General features: G+C 35.9%; 1 protein-coding gene across 1 annotated transcript; it reads left to right on the forward strand.

Annotated features, from left to right (window-relative positions):
- Positions 1 to 483: 483 nt before the first annotated feature.
- Positions 484 to 17,116, forward strand: LOC139695772 (ras-related protein Rab-18A-like). The gene is made up of 5 exons (XM_071594551.1): positions 484 to 671; positions 4,370 to 4,496; positions 4,585 to 4,776; positions 8,132 to 8,260; positions 16,195 to 17,116. The coding sequence occupies exons 3-5, from the start codon at positions 4,597 to 4,599 to the stop codon at positions 16,291 to 16,293; spliced, it is 408 nt and encodes a 135-aa protein (XP_071450652.1). The 5' UTR covers positions 484 to 671; positions 4,370 to 4,496; positions 4,585 to 4,596; the 3' UTR covers positions 16,294 to 17,116.
- Positions 17,117 to 22,303: the final 5,187 nt, after the last annotated feature.

Raw genomic sequence — 22,303 nt, forward strand, 5'->3', positions numbered from 1 at the left:
CCAAAGAAATTTATATGCTCCAATATGTTGAGGTCAATATTTTTTATATGCTTTGATCAATCATAAAATAATGTGCTATTGTCTACATTTGTATCATAGACAACGTAGATTTTTATTGTAAATACCACAGCATTCTTAGGTGTAATTAATGGGTAACAGAGAGAGTAAAGTGCTCTGAAGATTTGATGTGTTGGAACACTTCTTCTTTCCGAAAAATACCATTTCAGCCAAGGAAGTTCTATAACAAAATTACTGGGTTGGATTCTGGTTTCTGAATGAAATCACCCCAACAAACATTAATTTTTTGCTTTTCCGCTCCATGTCAAAGCATGGAGCTTCCATTTATAAGCATTGTAATTATTATACTATTGCATTAAAATTTCATAAGAAAATCATGGACGGTATAATCGCCCCTGGTATTTGTGATGTTATGCAACAATTGTATGTTGTTTTCGGCCCGCACGATTGCTATCATGACTGTGGATCAGTCTAAAATAGCTCTCCTTGGGCCAAGTTCAGTTAAGTTCAGTCTGAAGGTCTACTTGGAAGCGCTATTTCCTTTGAATAAGCAATTCAAGAAAACGAGGGATAGGAGGGCTTACAGGCATGGCAAGCAAACCACTGAAATTGCGTTTTGCGTTACTGGGAACAAGTGGAGTGGGAAAAACGTGGTAAGGCTTTTTTTATTTAACATTAATGTGGTGTTGTTGTATTCTGCAGAGATATGTTTTATTTTCTGCGAATAGTTGTTCATCACCATAGATCATCTGCCGTGGACAGGTCCATGGAGGCCTCTTCTACGACATGTTTTCATTGTTTTTCTAACAAATATTATCTCTACTTTTGTCCTTAGTCAAATTTTTCCTTCATTTCTTGTTTTCTTTGTATACTAATCTGTATTCTAATATAATTGTCTTGTTTCCCCTTGTTAATTTATTATTTTCTGCGTTATTCCAAGAGAACTACCGTGAGCCCTTTATGGTTGAGCATGTATTGCAGGTATTCACCCATGATTTAAAAACCATGCACGGTGAACAAAAACCATTCAATTATTATTTAACCTTTGGACTACATGGTTGGTTACATACCACAATGGACATTGCTAAAAAATAGTAACAATACTAAATAGAGTACACGTGTAGATATTAAATACATTTTTCTTGAAAACCAAGTCGCTTTTGATAATTTCAAGAAATTTCATTGACAGAACTTGGCTGGGGTAATAGCCAATGATACAGTTTGATTTTGAATGCGGAAATGTCGGCGCTATGTGAAAAAACTGGTAGTTGATTAAATCATGGGATGCCCTGGAATTTCCCTGTGTTGTAGGTTTTAGCCAAGTTTGAATATGCTCTCCTTATATTCTTTCGTATTATGTACATTGGAACTTGTCAAGTGATTAACATTTTATTGTATGGCACAATAACTAGATGATATAAATATAACCATGAACACAGTAATCAACCCGAAGGTTAGTTTAGTAGGTGATGGTAGAGTTCACCCAGTACTAAGCCCAATGGCATGTGAAATTCACACATCAGGGTAGGGGGGCTAGTTCCTTTCCCTGTGCCGGTTATGGTTTTCCAGAGAGACCTGGTACCTGAAAAATCACATAGCTTGGGTGGAGCTGCAGGTGCCCTTGGCAATGAGACTTGCATGGGAATCGAACCCGGGACCTTCCGGTAAGTAGTCCACTCCAGCCCCTGTACTACCGCGGCCCTTGATATAAATATATATGCTGTAAACTGTCGTAATGCAATTAGCTAATGATTTGCAGTAATCTCTTGAAACTATGTGACATTGTTGGAATATCAGGTCAATATGCTACAGTTTTTAGCACAATATACTACAAATTTTAGCAAATTGATTTAGTAAGGAGATTGGCCTATACAAATTCATATGTAGTTTATTACCCTTACATAGGGTATGATTTTGATGACTTTGAGTGGGGCATGGAACTCGCCAGATCAAAGAGATTCATTTACGTAGAATAGTAAAGGCTGCTCAATTGCTGGGAAAGATTTTAAGAAAAATTAACATCAGGATACCGTCTAAGCCTGGGGTGAACTTCTTGCCTAGTTAATGGATGATATACCTTAATTCAACATCAGAGCATGGGTACAAAAATAATGATTTCCAGGCGTGAGAAATTGGTGAGACCATGTTATGAGAATTAGATTTACAGCTGTTTGCTGGGAGAGATAAAAGTCATTCAGTTCAGAAGCCATAAGCAAGTCAGTAAGAATGTTACTGTGGGAATCCATCAATTTGATATCAGATTTTTACATTTTTGGAAGGCTTTGATTCATTTAAAATTTTCCAGATTTCTTTAGTTTAATTTTTGGCAATTTTGATCCTGTAATTGAGGGTGCGCCTATAGTATTTTTTTTAAGGCTGAGTATCCAAGCTGATCAGTGGGGGCTAGTTTATTTTTATAATAGGCAGTTTCATTTTTCATGCAACTTGATAGATAGTGTAGTTTCTCTCTGATCCAGGGTTTCTTATTCTTTAGTGCAGAAGATTTCCTATACTTTTTAGGGATGAGGAGGAAGTAGACATCAAAATAATATAGATAGGTGCAGTATAAGTAATTAAAACCTTCATCAAATGATTGAGTATAGTAAATACTAGTCCGATTATGGGAATTTAGCAGTTCATAAAAATTGATTGGGTTTTCATCCGAGATACAGGAGAGATGAGTGGGAAATGATCAGAGATATGAGACTTAATAACCTTGGTTGCTATTAGTCCTGAATCGATGTTGGTCAGATTATTATCAATGAGGGTTGCAGAGGAAGGACAAACTAAAGTGGATTCAGCTGTGGTGGTATGCAGGTTGTATTATGATGGTAAATCGAGGAATTAGTATTTTGATTCTGTAATTCATCATAAGATTGTAGTTTAGGGATTAGCATGATACAGTGGCTAATGTACAGGCTTCTCACTGTGAGGGCACAGGTTCGAATCCCAGAGGTGGCAGATATTATTCAGTAGTATTCTGATCCCTACTCGAGATGCTTTGTGGAGAGTACTTAGAATGAGTACGACATCTGTCAGATGGGATGTTCAACTGTGGAACCCTTGGCACCTTTCATTAAGAGTAGGCTAATGCAGACACCGGGTTACTCTCCACCCTTCCTCTTCTATCCATCACTAATGGCAAAAATGACCTTAGCTGTCAGTCGCCACCCCTAAAACACTACTACTAAGATCATAGTTGCAAGTTGCTGGTTATGATTAGTAGAGGACATTGAATAGAATTATGAATTATTTGGAATAGTTCAGTCATTTTGGCTAGGAATATTTCAAAGTTACTTGAGGGAGAATTGTAAATAGTGGAGACAATGAGGTCGTAGTCCTTTAGATGAATCTGCATTATGCTAGATTTGAACGCCAGTTCTTCATTCAGGAAAGGGCACGAGAAATCAACTGGGGAGTGATATAAGCTCTCAGACACTAAGGTTAAAACCCCGCCATTTTTATGCAATGATCGGCCGAAGCCGTTGACCATAACATACCCCAGTAGATGAAAAACACTTAAATCACACAAAATAGGCCAGTGTTCATTTACACAAATCACGTCAGGTTTTTAATCACAAGGATTTCTAGTTTTGGGTTCAGATTTCAAGTAATGGGATATTTTGTCATCAGTGTATTACCTAGGTGTAAACCCATTCAAAATATAAATTTGACGAATGCTAATTATATTTAGGTAAACTTATTTAAATTTTATCCCATTTTAAATGTATTGAACACTGTTTATATATTTCAAAATGTTTAATGAAAAGGGAGTATTGGGTTGAGTAATTTAGGTGTTGGCTTTATTTTTAATTGCAATTTTTGACAAAAATGTAAAAATGAATGACTGATCGTAGCACTTTTCCACTTGATGAAATTTATATACAACAGGATTTTGATGTATTATATCATCATCAGGTATTCATTATGTTCGACTTCCACCACGTCACGCCTGAAGCTACTCAAAAGTGTTAATGTTAAAGTATTTCCTTATTCTAATTTCTAGTTGGTAAACAGAGCCCAGTCAAAGATTAATGAATGCACATGGTCCAGTTCTATCAAGTATGCAAAATCATGTCCCAGCTGTTTTACATATTTTAGGCATTTCTTTAGTTACACTGATAAAATAAATATTATTAGCACCATTTCATTCCCCTTTCTACCGTCATTATCGCAATTTGTAATTTCTTTTCGTTTATATGTTTGAGTGCGCTGATGTGTACAAGCACATTATGTGTGTTTTTCTTCACTCATTTCTCCGAAGGAAATTCTCTGCCATGAAAATATGGTCGCTGCAAACATTTTTATGTAATTTAAAATTCATTGGGTCCCTTACTTTTAATCATTTCAGCTTATTCAGGAGGTACTTCTTTAATTCATTTGAACCAACCGCAACTACTTTGCAAGCAAGTTCTAGGTAGAAGAGAATCCATTTACAGCATCTGAACAAGGAAATTGAAGTGCACCTTTCTGTTTGGGTAAATATGAATGCTTAAATTGAAGGATGGATAAAATGTAACTCTTCATTACTCCCAAGTAAAATGTGATAATTCTTTGTTATTGCAGGATACAATTGGAATGGAAAAATACCAAGACCTTATGCCTCAATATTATCGTTCTGTTCATGGATTTATTCTTGTTTATGATATAACAAACAGACCATCATTTAAACATTTGGATACTCTTTTCACTGATGTTGACACTTTTGCGACAATAGAAGGAAATGTCAAAATAATTGTGGGTAATAAAATTGACTTGGTGAGTAATCTTTATGCATTACATATTCAGTCTATATTACAATAAACTATGAAGAGGAAGGCTGATGATTATATTTATGGGTTAGTCAGTTCGGTTTCAGGAAGGGGAGGGATATGAATGCCGTAGCAGTAAGAAGATCAGTAATTGGAGGGAATATAGAATACACTCAGGATGTATTAGTTTGTTTCCTTGATTTTGAGAAGGTATTTGATTAAACGAATTGCTGAGTGTATTGTAGAAAACAGGAGTAGATTGGAGTAGGCAACTCATCTGAAACCTGTACTTGTCTCAGTCTGCGCTGTTGCAAGTGGCTGATGAAGAGTCCAAATGGGCAGTGTTAGGAAGAGGTGTAAGGCAGGGGTATCCATTATCACCTCTCCTCTTCAAAGTAAATGTGGAGGCATGGTTAATGAGGCATTGAAAACTGAAAGATTGAAATTTGGTGGACAATTCATCAAATCAGGTGTGTGGATCGTATAGCCAGTAAGCCAAAGGGTTGCAAGCATTGATTGCAAAAGTAAAGCAGGTTGAACAGTTTACATACCTCAGAAGCGATTTGGGTCAAATGTAGTGGGGATATGAGAGAAACAATTTCTTAAGGCAAAGAAGCTTTTACAAGAAGGAGGGAATTTATGACAGGGGTAAGATATGAGGAGGTTAAGAAAATATTAGTGAAAACTTTGGAATGGATTGTGATTTTGTACACCCCAGAAATATAGTCATTGAAGTAGGATGAGAGATCTGCTACAGAGGAAAGACATATATGCTGCAATGCAGAAAAATCCTTCTATTCTTTCAACCAAAATGTGAACAGTTATACAGGCAATGTCCTTGCCTTCTGATCCAAATACTCAAGTTCTGCTTGAGATTTAGATCTGCATATTGATGTTGCGCATCATCCCCGGTGGTTTGCCCCCCTGGGACACCTGATGGCAAGCCAAAGGCGTATCAGGAACACAAGGGGCACAAGAACCAACAGAGGCATAGCAAGATCACTTTGAACCGCGTGCTTGTTAAAAAAAAATAAACTGAATTGAATGCTTGATCTTGTTCACAATGAAGGTTTTCAAACTTTGTCTGAGAAAAAAGCGCACAACATTCTACAGGTCTGCCACCCATGGGAAAACTTGGAAAAGTGAGGGATTGTAATTTGAGTGTGAAATACCAGGGAAACATCAGGGAATTTGTGAAAAATCAATGGAACATATTATTCTAGATCCTGTTTTTATTCCCCTGGACAACATACCATGCAAAACATATCTGATATTTTACAAAGAAAGACTTGAGTTTAATATTTGTCACATATTGAAGTTTTTTTTAGCTGAAATCTAATGAAATAAATGAGGGCTTATTTTGTTCTAGTCTAAATGTAATATTTGGTAAATGAGAACTTGAGATGTACAGTGGACAAACACAAGTGTCAAGGGCAAGAAGCTCCAGAAAACCCACAAGCTCTTCCTATTTTTCCTTTTTCTTGTTGCCAAAGAAGTTCAAGCAAGAAGTGATAGCCTTCCTGGATACATTGGCTGTCTCTTCAACCAGTATGCTGGAGGTGTACACCTTTGCATTTTTCATCACCTCAGCTTTGATAATAGCCTTGCATGTATCAGAAATTTAATATTGGATTTGACTTATCAAAGTAATGGCTCTGGTCTTGAAATGCAATTCCATATTTTTCTTTTCCCCTCATAGGTAAGCTGTGAGTGTTATATAACATGACTGCGGAGATTTTCAACAGCTAGAGGTTCTTCTTTTCTTCTACAAACGTTTTGGCTGCACTGACTGACTGTAGCTTTGTGCACCTGGCTGAAAGCATATTTGTTGCCATAGTCTTGTAAATACTTGTATCATGTGAAAAGCCTAGGAGATCCTTCAGTGATCACGGTAATTGGTGGCAACAAAATTTGCAGGTTCATATTTTAGCTGCCTGGAATATGCTAGCCAATGGGAATAAGTCTAGCAACTGTGGTTGAATTTCCTTTAGGAGGGACTCTCGTGTTCAGCAGAGTGATAGGTCTTTCCGCGATTCCTTATTTTCACTGCTGTTAAATGAGATTGTCTGACCAAACCAACCCAGATCATTCTCACAGAATTCTTCAACTTGAAACTACGTTGACTTGCTAAGTGTTGCAGTAAAAGAAGGCCGTGCTTGAGGTGCAAGATGCTGCTGTGATTATAGCCTTCATAAACCGACTCCCACTTAAATGCTGTCACTAAATTCAATATTTGGCTCCCAAAAACAAACTAAGAAATCTGAAGTAAGTAGTATATGCAGGCCAGACTACAACCATTCTCTTAATACCTCTTGAAAGTTGCAAAAAAAATTGTTTTAACATGTTAACCTCCAACATGGTCTCATCCTTAAAGAAATTTTGCCAAAATAATGTGTTGTAATGGGCCAGATTTTACAACTTGGCAATATCGGAAAAACAATAGTAAATTAGAAACCTCGTGGCAGTCCATATCACCAAACATGTTAAAAGAATAAAAAAATAAAAATGGGTGTTGTTATCAGTAAAAAACTTTATTTTATACATTTCGAAACAAATGGTGTTTCCTAGGTGGGCTGACTATGTTGAAGTTAGCCAAATTTTCATCTTGAATATACTGAACTATGTAATCAACTGAGGCTGGAGGGCTTTCTGCTGTATAAATTGCCAGTATTAAATAGCTTTTCATTTAATCACATGAGAATTAGCCTTTCAACATCATTGAGAATACATTACCGTTGCATAAATATTCTTGTCAATCTCTTTCAAGCAACTTTCTCCTTAAAATCGCCCTTGTGCTTTAAGGGAATTCAAATTGTTGAAATTGACCGATTGAATGTGCGAGCAAGATCAGCCGTGCTTGCATCTTCTTCCCGATTTTCAATGATTTTACTTTTCATTTCTACTGTCATTTTCATCCTCTTATGGCTGTCTTCTTGCGTATTTTTCATGTGGGGCATTTTTAAAACTTTGCTCAAAATATTATTTAACTTTCCACCAAAAATCGTGATATGTCTGAACTCAAATTTGAAAAAATGTGTGAATACTAGTGATTCTGAGATACTAGCAGAACAAGTGCTAAACACGAACTGAAGTAGCCATTATGCAATCACTCAGGGAATTCCCCTCGCCTCATCACTCGTTAAATGAAAAGTCACTAGTGTAGTGAATCATTTTCAGGAACAATATTATTACTCATTATGTGAATTCCTCATTATGTGGGGTGCTTTTTGAAGTGTGGTTCCAATATACTAACCAAAAATAATCTATTAACTGCAAAATTTCATCTCGGATGTATGAGTTCAATAAATATCAATTTAGAAATCAATACAGTAACATAATAATTTCTTTCTTTATGCTTCAAGGGAAAGTCTCGTACTGTGCCTCGATCTGAAGGACTGAAGTATGCTCATAGCAAAGGTGCTTTATTTATTGAAACCAGTGCTTTGAGTAATGAAGCTGTTGACCACATCTTTGAGAAGTTAGTCACAGAAGTGAGTAAATAATCCTCTCTTTAACTTTACGATAAATGTAATGAAACCTCATTGTTTTCAAGTTCAAGGGACTGAAAAAATGGACTTTGAAATGGATAAAAACTTTAAAAGACATCTCTTGCAGTCCCCTATTTAGGGGCGAGTGAGGGTATCATTCTGCTTCTTGAGCAGTGGTGAGATTCCTCCATCCATGATTTTTTCATGAATTATAGCTGTAATAGATAGATTTATTCGCCATTGAACAAGACGTAAATGTATGGGCTTTGTTAAGATTCAATTACATTTAAAGGTGGATTAACAAAAAGTAAATTCATAGGAATAATAATGTACATGAAATATATGAGTATTAAAGATTTAAAAAACAGAATTCCCTACATTGGCTCTTTCTATGTACCCTTGGACGCTATAAAGAACATTATTTATAAAGAAATCTTTCAACATTTTTTTGAATTTATTTTCTTGGGGAAGTGTTCGTTTTAACTCTTCAGGAAGTTGATTAAACAGCAGCTTTGCTGAAACTTCTGGGGTTTTTTGTAGTGCTGCTACTCTGTAATGGCCATTATGAAGATTATCCTTATTCCTAGTGTCGTACTTGTGAATATCCCTATTTCTGATCAGTGAAGGGGTTTTGGTGCAGGCATACAAAATCTCATTATACATTTAGATGCAGGGAATGGTCATGGTTTTGTGACATTTGAAGTACTCCCTGCTGGGTGTTCTCGCATTTAATATAAATATAACCCTTAATGCGCATTATTGAAGTGTGAGTATTCTATTGATGTTTCCATATGCTGAACTCCCCCAGCAGACGATGTCATATCAAGCTGTGGACTCAAATATACCTTGGTATACTGGGATCAATACTTCTGTATTACAATAGTTGGCAAGATTTTTTGAAAGAAATAGGGCTGAACATAATTTTTTAATGCATTTAATTAATGATTTTTTCACCGTTACAGTGTATGTAAAATGATCGGTTTTTAATGAAGTTAATTTACTGTTGAAGCTTTATATCATGAATAAAAATAAAAAGTAATGGTTTGACTTAGCATTAGAATTTAAATGAATTCTAAAATCATAAAAGACATAACTTCTTAAATGCCATTTGTAGTTACATTCTGTAGTCGTAACTTAAATATTTAGTTGCATTTCACCAGAAATGTGTAATCTGCTAGTATGTCAGCTGATCAGCAGTTGGGGAGGTTGCTTGAGGAAGGCAATGCTTAATTGCTAAAAATGATTGAAATCTTGAAGGAACAAAACGCTTATGTTGCAACTGGCACACTTATTTTTAATGCCATTCCATTTCACTGGTTTAAACCTAACATGAGTTTTAGCATTAGTATAAGTGTCCAGATGCACTTTTTTGTAAGGGATTTATATCCCGAATATCTTTGGAACACTTTTCTTGTAGGAATATTTATTTGAGAAATCATCAGGTTCCAGATCTTCCTTATAAATATTAAATGTTTGAAAGGGATGAAACTCAAATGGGGTCAGTTACTAATACCTCATTAGTATGTGAATTTTATATACTTTACGGTGCTCTTTTGTCACCACAATATTGAATTTGAATTTATTATTGCATTTGGCTTAACTTTTTATTAAATACCTCTTAAATCATCAAAATATTTAGTGTTTATGTGCGGCTAATTTGTTTACAAGAAAATACTTAAGTTTTATTTATGAGAAATTTTCTTTGAACCTCTAATTAGAAATTTGATTCAGTTGTTGTTAACCCTTTTAAAATACTTTAATTTTGAACATTGGCTGAGGATTTAATTGATAAAAAATGAATACTTGAATAATTATGCTCATCCCTTGAAAGGAATCAATGTAAGAAATGGCATTTAAGTGAGGAGCGTAAAAACAAGGAAAAGAAGATAAACCTTGAAAAGAATTTTCTTGCTTGAAGTTTATAATAGTAATTTATTACCATGATGCATTAACTGCTAAATGCCTGCTTATGAGCAAGCCAATTTAATCGTGGCTACATTGTCCATTGGTTAATTGGAACTTTGAATTAAAAATGCAAGAAAGGATTATCCCGGGCAAGGGATCATATATATACTTGGCCCATTATGAAAGTAATGCGTATGATTTTATTATGACGCGACTATCCATGGCAGCGCAGTAAAACCAGTTGGGAAATGTGGTAGAGGGCCTGCCCTTTCAACCCAGTCAGTTGCCAGTTTGCTCCAAGCAGTCAGAGTGGAATGACAAGCCTCTGCGTGAATTGTGTTTTTCGACTTTGTAACACAGCGAATTTGCTTGAACAGCAATATGCCATCAAGTTTTGCGTGCAGCTGGGAAAGAATGCAATTGAAACATTCCAGATGCTTCAAGAGGCCTTTAAGGAGGACTGTATTTCAAGGTCACACTCCGGGAGTTGGCACAAGGCGTTCAAGGAGAGCCGGGAGGTCATTAACGAACCCTGTTCTGAACGCCCAACAATGGCCAGAACTGAAGAAAACATGAATCATCTAAAAAATTCCTAAGAAACGGCAGGAGATGCTGCAACAGTAACTTTTAACGGAGTCATCCGCTAATATGCATATCAATGCAATAATTTCTGATGTAAAAATCTGCCTTGACCGGTATTCTAACCCAGAGCCCTCAATGTCCAGTTGAGTGCTTTAGCCAGTTGAGCCATCGAGGCGTCCTCTTAAACTCTGAAATTTTGGGGGCTTTTAAAGGAACGAGATGTTGTGACGAAATACCGTACATCGTTTCCGTCGCCAGTTTCAGGGTGCCTTTTAGGCGTGGCAGACATCTCCGCTAGTGTATTGAGGCAGGAGGAGAGTATTTTGAAGAATGTTATGCATTTGTGCAAGTACGATCAATAAATCTATTTTTCCCAGAGAATGCACATTACTTTCACAGTGGACCCTGTATATAAATGTATAGTATGATTATGAAAGTAAGCACACTAATGGGCTTGCCTTTATTTTTCAAGGCAGCCTAAGAAAAAAGATTTTGGGAAAGTATGAAGATAAGATGATTATTGTGGCACAACAATCTTTTGTCATGGCATAAATACAATTTTTGGAGGAATTAGAATAAACATCCTTGGCCTTACCATCTTCTTTAGCAAGATAATATCCTCATTACAAATGACCAATAAACATTCATTGCTCCCTAATTATTATTATAAATCAGGCAATATAGATTTATTATAGTCACATAGACTGAGGACTGCCATAATTCTGTCTTACCTAACCCCATACTATATATATATACCCTAACATCCTGCATTACAGTTAAACATTCTCACCTCTGCATACTTTCTGGCACCCTTTACTCTATCAAAGATGTCTACTTAGGTTTCGATCATAAATACTGCAAGTTCAGAGAAATCAGGACCATTCTTGAAAAGAAATTAATGTCAAATTAAAAGCAAAACGTATCTGTACGAGAAAACGAATCCGATCTAGCAGCCAGAAAGTCACTACTTAAAATAAGATATGATATTTCTTCTTATGGGCAAAATGCTGAATGCCCAGATATGTCTTCCATGGAGTATGAGAAGGAAAACTGCAGTTTATTGAGTGATCATTTCAGAACAGATGAAGAAGCAAGGAAAATTGAGAGAGATATGATGCTACAATCTGGAGGAAGGCATAGGAGAGAGATAAGGAGAAAACTTCCCACGGCTCTGTATATTGGATGGATTTGCAACACGCTTCTCCCTCCAAATTATGCAAATTTAGTGAACTAATGTATGGAAATTTAGAAAATTAAGTTTTGGCATTCAGAAGTGAATGTGAAATGTTGGCTCGAAAAGATTTTGAGGCAACCACCTGCCTTACATCCTGCCTGTGGGATATTTATTGATGAAGAGATACCATACCTTGCCACTACTCCCAATGGGTTAGTTGGAGATGACTACATTCTAGGAAAAGATTGCCCTTCATCTAAAGAACTGAGTCCCAATGAAGCAATTTCCCTAAAAAAATTGCTATCTGGAAAACAGATGAGAATTGGTGGCCTGTCAGCATTGAAACACTTCATAATATGTATCGATTTACAAGTCCAGGGCCAGCTTCACATAATGCTGCAGAGATATTTCTACCCAGCCATTTGAAGGAAATGAATAATTAAAAGAATGATAGGTTTTGGGAACAATTAATGTTTCCAAAACTGGAAAAGTTTTAGTTCAATTGCTTACTGCCTGAAATAATTGATCCTCATCATTGTCGATGAATGACTATCAGATATCTAAAGAACATTGAAGTTGAAGGACATCGGCGAAAATATGAAATCACAGTCATTGGAGAAAAACTTTTAGAAGTAACCAGCTAACAGAATTTCATTGGACATTGATTCTGTTTTTTTACTCTATAGGATGCCCTTGGCATAAAGAGAAGCTGAATATTTAATGAAAAAAAGTTTATTTTATGTAATAATAAAAATGTGAAGTTATGAATGGCATACTACAATGAATTAAATTAACGTGTTCCTACACAATGCTGCTTGTTTTTTCTAGATGTTGATATTTGTACACCTATTCTATATTCTTCTTTTGTATTAGCTTTTCTTTAATTGGTGTCAGTAGGACTTCTTCCATCCAATGTTATACTGCTGCCTTGGTAGATGAAGGATTCCACTTACCATAGTTTTGTTCCTTGAATTATGATATCTGCCTTCAGATTCACTCTGCTCAATTCTTTTCCTTCTTGCCTATTCCAGATAAGCTAAGTGATTGCAAGAGTTTGAATCCTTGTCTAAATCCTTTTCTTACTTTGGCATATATTTGCCTTCCTATTTTTATTTGCATGATTCTTACCTGATTTTTTTAAAAAGAATTATTAATGAAATTATCCCATGTAATTTGTGCTACTAGGGCTGGGTGTATTCCTACATCATTTGAAACATTTCCATGCAGGTTTATTGTTTTGTAAGCAAAATTCAATCTTTGTTGATGCAAATTCAGTAGAAGGTATATTATTTACACATAGATTCATAAAAATGTATTAAATATTTGTGTACGTCTATTTGGATGTTGCTAAAATATAAGGTCATTTTTTGATTGAGTGACCAGGCTCCTATTACTCCTGATGTGTATAATTCAAAACAATTCTTGTTATGCTAGCAACAGACATCTGTCATTTGTTTCCTAGGTTTTATGTACCCTTTTCCAAATAATTTACCTCAAGTGAAGTGTAGTTTATGGGGGGATCAGGATGGTGCAGTGGCTAACATACAGGCTTCCCACAGAGAGGGCCCAGGTTCAAATCCTAGAGACAACAAATATTTTTCAGTGGTATTCCGATCCCTACTTGAGGTGCTTTGTGGAGGGCACTTTGAGTGAGTGCGCAGTCCGTTGGATGGGACATTAAGCTGCAGACCCCTTGGCGCCTTTCGTTAAGAGTAGGCTAAAGGGTTTCTCTCCACCCTTCCATTCCCATCCAACACTAATGGTGCGAATGACCTTAGCTGTCAGTTGCCTCCCTTGAAAAACTACTACTGTAGTTTATGGTGGGGGCACCAGGGATTTAGAGAATTGTTGTTCATTTTCACTGATGAATGTCTTTTTGTTTTAAATTTAGCTGTCAATTAGACTGTAGCTCCTGAATCACTGAATATTTACCCTCAGTTGTTTTCAAGAGTCAAAATTGACAAAATTCTTCAACATTGCCCCCTTTTGTGGGTGTACGCCATACATGGAAGCAAGCACCTTTGCCAGTTGCGATACGCTTCTTGGAAGGCATTGACAGGAACCTCGTGCAGGCATCTTGTCATGGTTTCTTTGGCGTTATCCAGTAATCCAAAATGGATGCCTTTCAAGTACCTTTTTTTCTTGGGAACAAAATCTAGCAGTATGACATCCGGACTGTCAGGCAGCTTGGGCAACGTTGTCATGTCCATGGTCAGGTACTTGGTCTCAAGGAAGGTTGTGCGGGATGATGCATTTTAATGGAAAAGCTCCCAATTTGGAAAGATCTCTTTCCTGATGTGTTTGCTCTCTTATGCTGCCTTTTGAGGACTTCCACATAAAACTTACTCCTCACTGTCTGTCCCAGAGGCACAAACTCATTGTGGAAATTGCCTTTTCGAGTTGTAAAAGATGACATTATATATACTAATGAAGAATGCCAATTCTGTGTAATTGGATCAGATTCCTTGGAGATTCCCTAAAAGTTTAATATAAATAGTTTGTAATGTGCAATATTGAATAAATGCCCTATTAAAAAAAATATTTAATGCTTCTAGTGAAACTTTAATATATTATGGTAATTCTTTACCGTTTCCTGTGAGCAAATTCATTTATGAATTATTCTTAATCTCTTTACAGTGTTGCTAATTCAAGAGTAGGCTGAAAAGTAATGCACCCATGCTTGTGGAGTGCGAACAAAAACAAATAACAAGATTGGGCAAAAAGTACATTTAAGTACTATTCTTAAGTTTCAAATTCATTTATTTATTTTTCAACATTGTCAGCATTAAGGCTAACACATTTCTCCGAATGTGTAACTAGTTTTTTCATTCTGTCACTGAAAAACTCTTCTGACTTTTCTCAAATCCAGCACTTGAGAGATGCCTTCACCTCATCGTCCGAGTGTGATGATTACTCATGAGGTGTCTCTTGAGTTGAGGAAATGAATAAAAATCGCAAGGCGCAAGATCGGGGGATTAAGGAGGGTGTAGTATCAGTTCAAATTTCAGGCTTCACAGAGCCTCTCCAGTTGTGCACCAGGTGTGTGGATGAGCATTGTCATGTTGCAAGGTTATTGGCACCAGGCTGCCTTTAACACAAAAAATGCGACAGGTGCGTTGGAGATGTTTTAGAGTCAGAATATACTGAGAAGAATGTACCGTTCCCCTTCGTTCCAGAAAATCAGCCACAGAAACTCAGCATCCCAAATCACAGTCAAAAGAAGTTTTTTTGCAGATGGTTGTCTTTTGGACTTTTTCGCCTGAGGAGAAGACAAATGTTGATATTCAGCGCTCTGTCTTTTCTCTTTTGGGTCGTAATGATGGGCCCATGGCTTGTCCCACATCACAATATTCAAAAGAAAGACGTCTCCTTCATAATGGTAACACTGCAAAAGTTGCTTGCAGCATTCCAATCGATGCTGTTTGTTCTTGTATGTGAGACAGCAAGGTACCCATCATGCGCAGATTTTACGGTATCCCAATCATTCAATAATGGAGCCAACACTTCCCTTGGATACTCCAATATGGTTTTTGATACACTTATGAGTGATTCACTGGTCATTTTGAATTCAATCTTCGAAGAGTTTGCGATGTTTATCGTCTGTGGCAGTGATCAGACGTCGGCTGTGTGTTTCGTCAACAATTATGGCTTTTCCAGGCTCACAACCACGAAAAATTACTACCCATCGATTTACAGTAGACCTATCAACAGCATTGTCACCATCGACAGCCTTAAAATGACAATGAATCTCAGTAGGGGTTACTTTCAGTAGTTAAAAATTCGATAACATCACACTGTTCAACTCGCGTTCACATAGCACTAGAACCCATTTCCATACTTCCGCTTCTCAAAATACACTGGACTAATGAAACGACCTCAAACCTGTGCATGCATATTGAGGGGGGATGTTACTTCCACATGCCAGCAGAAGTGCTTTTGAAGATTGTTTTGCTTGTGGTCTACAAGCATGTGTGCATTAGTTTTCAGCCTACTCTCGCATTTATATCACAATGACATTATATTATACCATAAGTTTAATTTTATCACCTATACATGAATGAATAGATTTTATAATAATTTAATATTTTGCTGTCCATTGAAAGGAAGTTGCCAAAATGTATTCTCCATAATTGTATTTATTAATTTTGATTGCATCTGAAGAAATGGACATGGTATCAAGTTTTGGAAGTTGTTAGTTTAATTTTTTATTTGTGATATTTTTTACTTCATTTTTCATTTGCTGTAGTATAATCTGTGGCAATGTTTTTATTTTCAGGTAATGAAAAACCCTAAGTTGTGGACTAGTCCCATATCCCAAACTATTCAAATCGTGAATAGTCCTCCAGTTACCCCTTCAACATCATGTAATTGCTAAGAAACTCATTTTATTGTATTAAACCATTATTATTTTCAACATGATATTGGCATTAGCCATTCTACCATTAGCTATTACAGCTACAGATATTATTTTGAATGAAAGGATTTTCACTTTTTTATGGGCATTTTATTTCCAGCCACATTCCATATAATGATGGAATTTCTGATTGGAAATTTCTGTTTTAATGTTAAAATCACCATGTCTTAGCAATATCGTCCAAGTAGTGTTCTGTGTTTATTGTTTTTTTTATTTGCCGGCTATTGTCAATTGGCTAAGTTCCAAGGGCATATAGTTTTACATGCCTTTAAAATAATTTTAAATTTGAACTATTCTCTGTATTTCATGCTGTTGACCATGGGCACAGCACAGTGTAATGACTTGAGGATAACTACTCATAACTCGGCTATGTTTTGTAAGAGCCTTTGTCATGCTGGTATCAAATTCCAGAAATCATTGCCTATAAAACTAAAGGTAATAGAAAATTTGTTGTCATTCAAGTCTAAACTCGATCAGTTCCTGTGTAAATGTCAATTCTGGTCTTTGGATGAATTCATGTACCGAAACCTCCAGAGAATAAGGGTGCTATAAGAATTTGGATGATGATTTGTAAATAGCTAAAAAATGTGCTCAATATAACATTATATCAAATGTCTTGAATTTAAAAAATGTGTGTTTTCAAAGCTGAGGTTTTAGTATAAATCGTCACTGACAATGGTATTTTAGTTTTATAGTGATTTTTTTTGTGCCTACAAATATCTTGACAAAGTAAAATATGAATGGATTATATATATATGTGCATAATTTGTATGAGTGACTTTTGGAGATAAATATATTTTTATTATTGTTGGTATTCTATCATTTAAGGTAGAATTTGGATGGGCGCAAGCTACCAAAAAGTAGCGGTGTCTTCAAACCCTTTAATTCTATATCAGTTTTATGCCTCATTATATTATTCAACCCTTTCTACTTTCTTCTACCCAATTCTGTCTTCATCCTTCCATTTCCTTCTCTTTTCTAGTTTCAAATGATATTATCTGTAATACATGGTTTCCTTGTCCTTTTCGTATTCACTCTACCTATACTTTGTTTGCAGCTTCTAATATCCCTTTTTGATATATTTCAATTTTTCTTCTATTGTTCCTCTCTCCCTTTCTTCATTCATGATTTTCTCTAGAGCCAGCTAAAATTCCTTTCTTATCGTCCTGGTTGGTGCTTCTATATTCCACCTCATCAGCCATCTTCCTTATTTTATCCTCTTGAATCTGACATTACACTTCATTTGTACAAAATTATGATCAGAATCCCCGTCTGCTCCTGGGAAACTGTGAATAAAATTTTTATTATTTGTATTAAAATTGATTAGAATAAATAAATCTCATGGAATGTAGTTATTGCAGGGTTGAAAAATCAAAGAGTGCACAAAAAAATTAGTGAGGACGTATTTTTATGACTCCATACTTATCTTAACTCATACCTCTCAATGCCATGGTAAATAAGTAAAAAACGACCAAAAATGGACCAGCTGCACCAAATAAAATGAGTCAGATGTGCTGTGTATGGCTAATGGCAAGATATAATTGATCACCATATAGTAACTCATTACTTACTGAATTCTTGACCTTTCTGTAGGAACAAATCATCTAAACCCTATTCAATCTATTATATATTGTACTCCCCAGTGGTGTTTTTGTGAGCCTTTTTTTTGATGAATTTCAGACCATGCAGTGAACCACACACTTGCCAGTGATCGTTAATGCCTCCTTTAAATTTGGCGTATGGTGTGCTCCTCTGACTTGTTGGAGAAATGTCTTTTTTCACAGCTCAGTGTCATAGTCGCGAAGGTTTTGCTCTGAGGGAGAGTTGAATTAATGATGCATCTCATGTCTCACCTTTCAACCTTGGAAGTGACGGTAAAACTTGTGAATTCCTGGAACTATGGAATACTAATTACATGGGCGGGGATGGTAACTCCAGATATGTATGGTCATTCACGATAGAAAAGGTAGAGTAAAATTTAGTCCTTCAAGCATTTTTACCTCAGTGAGGCAGCTTCAAATTATAATAATAATAATAACAATTCATTTAATCCTCCAGAGATTTGGTGCATATTCACACTTACTCAAATGTAGGACACTACAGATATAAACTTCACAATTTTAGAAAAAATAGAATATATATATGTATATAAATATATATATACATATTTTTTTATACATATATATATGTATGTATATATATATATATATATATATATATATATATATATATATATATATATATACATATATATATGTATATATATACACGTTTATCACCCTAGATACTGGTAACAGTTACTCTTGCCCTAGGTACGTGCCATCCTAGACATCTATCAACCCCTTATTAATTTCCATGGATGTTGTCATGTGCCCCTGAAAGTGAGAAAAAGAAAACTAGACCAATTTTTAACCCTATTAAATTCTCTCTACCTCAGAGGCAGAAGATGTTCCCCTTTAAATTGATAAAAAGGTCAATTTGACAAGTTTTTTCCTAAGACACTGCACATTTAGAATTCAGACATCAACACTGCTGCCTGGTCACTTCAACTTTGATTTTAATTTAACAAGTTAGCTTTTAGTGATAATACCCAATTGATCTCTGGCATCCTCAATCATTGATGTTGGTGCCCTTATATAAGAGGATTAGACAAATGCAGATCCATAAAATGTAGTGATAACTAGGTAAATGTGCTGAATGAGAAAAGTTTCTGTGATATATCAGAAGCCATTGGAAATATCCAAGGAAAGGAAAAAATAATTGTTTCTGAGAATTGGAATACAGGGGTGAGTAAAGAAGATGGCATAATAGGTTTAGGAGTATGGCTTGTTAGATAAAAAGGAGACTGGTTTTGTATTGATGGTTTGATATAATTAGATGTAAGCATCAATTCAGTCGTCATTTCTTAGATGGATTTAGATTCTGATCATTTTGATATGTAACATCCCATTCATTGAGAATAAAATGGGACGGAGAATTGGAATGTAGACAGCTGAATTAAAATGAAAGAAGAAAAACTAGTAATTATTTGGCAAGATTATAAGCGAGGACGACGGGATGTCCATAGAAGAAGGAATGTGTGAAGATTACAAAAAAAGCATAATTATGGTCTCAAAAGAAAAAATAGGAATATACCCGATGACAAAAATCCATGGACCACAGGAGAAATAATTTGAAATGGAGAATAGGAAAGGATAGAGAAAAATGCAAACACTGAATTATGAAGAAGAAAGTACTGATAATTAAATAAAAACCTTGAGAAATTAAGAGGTCAGTGAAGAATAGCAGAAAGAACAATGTGATGATTCATAAAGATTTCAGTGATAGTGAATAGTGTGGGTCAACCCTGTAGAAAGATGAAAGAAAGGACAGGAAACAAAAAAATGCAAAGGATACCTACTGTTCGTGTAAGACAGGAAAGTAATTGCACTAAAAGAGATTCATGATAGGTTGGATGAATATGAGGAGAAATTGCATAACACGATAGAGATTTGATTGATTAAATTTGTTATGGAGAGGGAGGAGGATAGTACTGGTTTAGGATGCTAGATATAGTGAGGAAAAGTGCCATGATAAATGAAAGGAATCAAGGAATGTGGAATGGACATAATTAATCAAGGGTGTAGCAAATTGGAAGGAAGAATTCCTTTTGGCTTGTTCATAGTGTTTATGATGAAGGAGTGATGACAAAAGATTTCATTAGGTCAAGGTCAAGACTATGGAACCATAACTTCAATTTTATATGCAGAAAATGTAATACTATCAAAAAAAGATGAGGAAAAGGGCAAATGACTACTGCTCAGATGACACCTTAATAAAATGATACCCAGCAAAGAGTGGCACAATCCAGACTCAGCTGAGTGCTACTGGGCAGGCCTCCAGTATGGTGTACTTACTTTCCCTGCCATCTAAGAGAAGGGTCTGGTAAGAGGTCGTGGCCAACTTGCGAGAGGTAAACTGGCTCTGTAGTATTACTTTGTATTGGTTAGTATCACGGTAATTGCATTGAATTGTATTACTTGGCTATTAGATGACACTATTTCGTACCTAAAGGAGCATATAAATCATTGTGTGATGAACTCTTTGTGCATGGGGTTTTCTCAGTCCATCTGTTTGTCACTGGAATAGTCTCCTTCTGAGTTTCATCCAGATTTAGCTTTGCCAGTTGGAGTAACTCTTATTCAATTTAATAAATGTGTTGTTAGTTCAGTGGGGATTCTTTTAAGTAGTTGAGAAAAGTTAGGTTTTGAAAATTGGACTCAAATGATTGAGTCTTTTGATGAATATGGGTCTGAAAGTCTTATGCAAATAATCAGCTACTACTGTCGTGCATTTAGTCTAATTTTGGTGTTCTAAAAGAGAGTATATTAACATTAGGGGTTGCAAACCTTTGCCTTGTACATGATCATGCCATTGCTAATTGAGCACTTACATAATTGGTACAAATATCAGAGGTTGTCCTCAGAGAGTGGTCTGCATCCAGAATTTAATTAAAGAAGTATGTAAGAACAAACTACTTTCCACTCCATCTCTGAGATTTTATTTTCAGTCATAAATTACAAATAAATAGTAATTCCATTTAAAATTATTTACTCCATTTCAAAGTTTTCACAAATAATAGAGCATTATATGAATTTCCAATAGAAACTAAAGGATAGACAACATGGAAACACAACTTCACATAAAACAGAGATGAAGAGCGAAAAATATTACTTTCTGGTAATCACAATTACACTCATTATTATCTGCAAGTATATACTTGAAATATACGAGGGTCATCCGGAAAGTAGTACCCGTTCGTGCCGCATGAAGTGCTGACGACGCGAGTAGCCGCTGGACGAGGTCAGATAGCTTCAGTGGCTTGTCTGCCTTCTCTGAGCCAAGTTGCGTGACGCTAGCATTGCCTGTGTTGTTTCTGTGATTGTTTACAATGTTTAAAAAAATTGAGAACGCCGCCAGTTGTGAAGTGAGGGCAGTGATTAAATTCCTCAATGCAAGAAACGTTCGCCCATGTGATATTCATCGCCAATTAAAGGAGGTGTATGGAGACAATGTAATGGACGAGTCGTCTGTTCGGCGGTGGTGTCGCAACTTCAACATGGGGAGGGGGAACACACACGACGATGAGCGTTCGGAGAGACCGTCTGTCATTACAGACCAACTGGTGAGCTCAGTTGACGAATTCGTGAGGAACGATCGGCGCGTCACAATTGATGACATCTGTGAGCATTTTCCCAATGTTTCTCGAACAATTGTTCATGAAATTGTTAAACACCATCTGCATTATGCAAAAATTTGTGCAAGATGGGTCCCTCGCGTATCTCAATGAGCTGGCGGCGAAGGACTATGCAGCAGGAATACAGAAACTTGTCACACGTTATGACAAATGCCTTAATTTGCTTGGAGATTATGTTGAGAAGTAGTTTAAAGTATCCTCTTTCAAATAAAATTTTTTATGTTTGTTAATATTTACTTTTGTGTCTTTATTTCACGAACGGGTACTACTTTCCGGATGACCCTCGTATATGGGCATGTCATTGCCCATACTTAAAATATTATAGTAATTTTCATTAGAATTTTATCAATGCATCTTTTAAAAAAATATTAATAGGATATTGTGGGAATTATCTATAGGTAGGTAATTAAATCTCTTCTTCAGAAGATTTTCACCCAAATTTCAGAATTGGCCAACGAATGTTTAACTGAGTGCTTTTGTCTGCTACACAAATAGGAAGGATGACTGAACTGCTTAGGGTAAAATTTTACTCGTTGAAAAGACGATTGCTTTATAAACGCGAGGTAGGAAAAGGCCAAGCTTGCCATAAGCAAGAGAACTTTGACGCCTTCCGTATGAATGCACTTTAAATGCTGGTAATAACCTTATTTTATCAAGTTATTTGATACAGATATTTGAAATGTAGAGGTAAGAACTCATTTCTTTGTTTGGTGCTTCATTTCATGACTAAGAACA

Source organism: Hetaerina americana, unplaced genomic scaffold (genome assembly GCF_022747635.1).
Source record: "Hetaerina americana unplaced genomic scaffold, ioHetAmer1.1.p SCAF_63, whole genome shotgun sequence".
Taxonomy (NCBI): domain Eukaryota; kingdom Metazoa; phylum Arthropoda; class Insecta; order Odonata; family Calopterygidae; genus Hetaerina; species Hetaerina americana.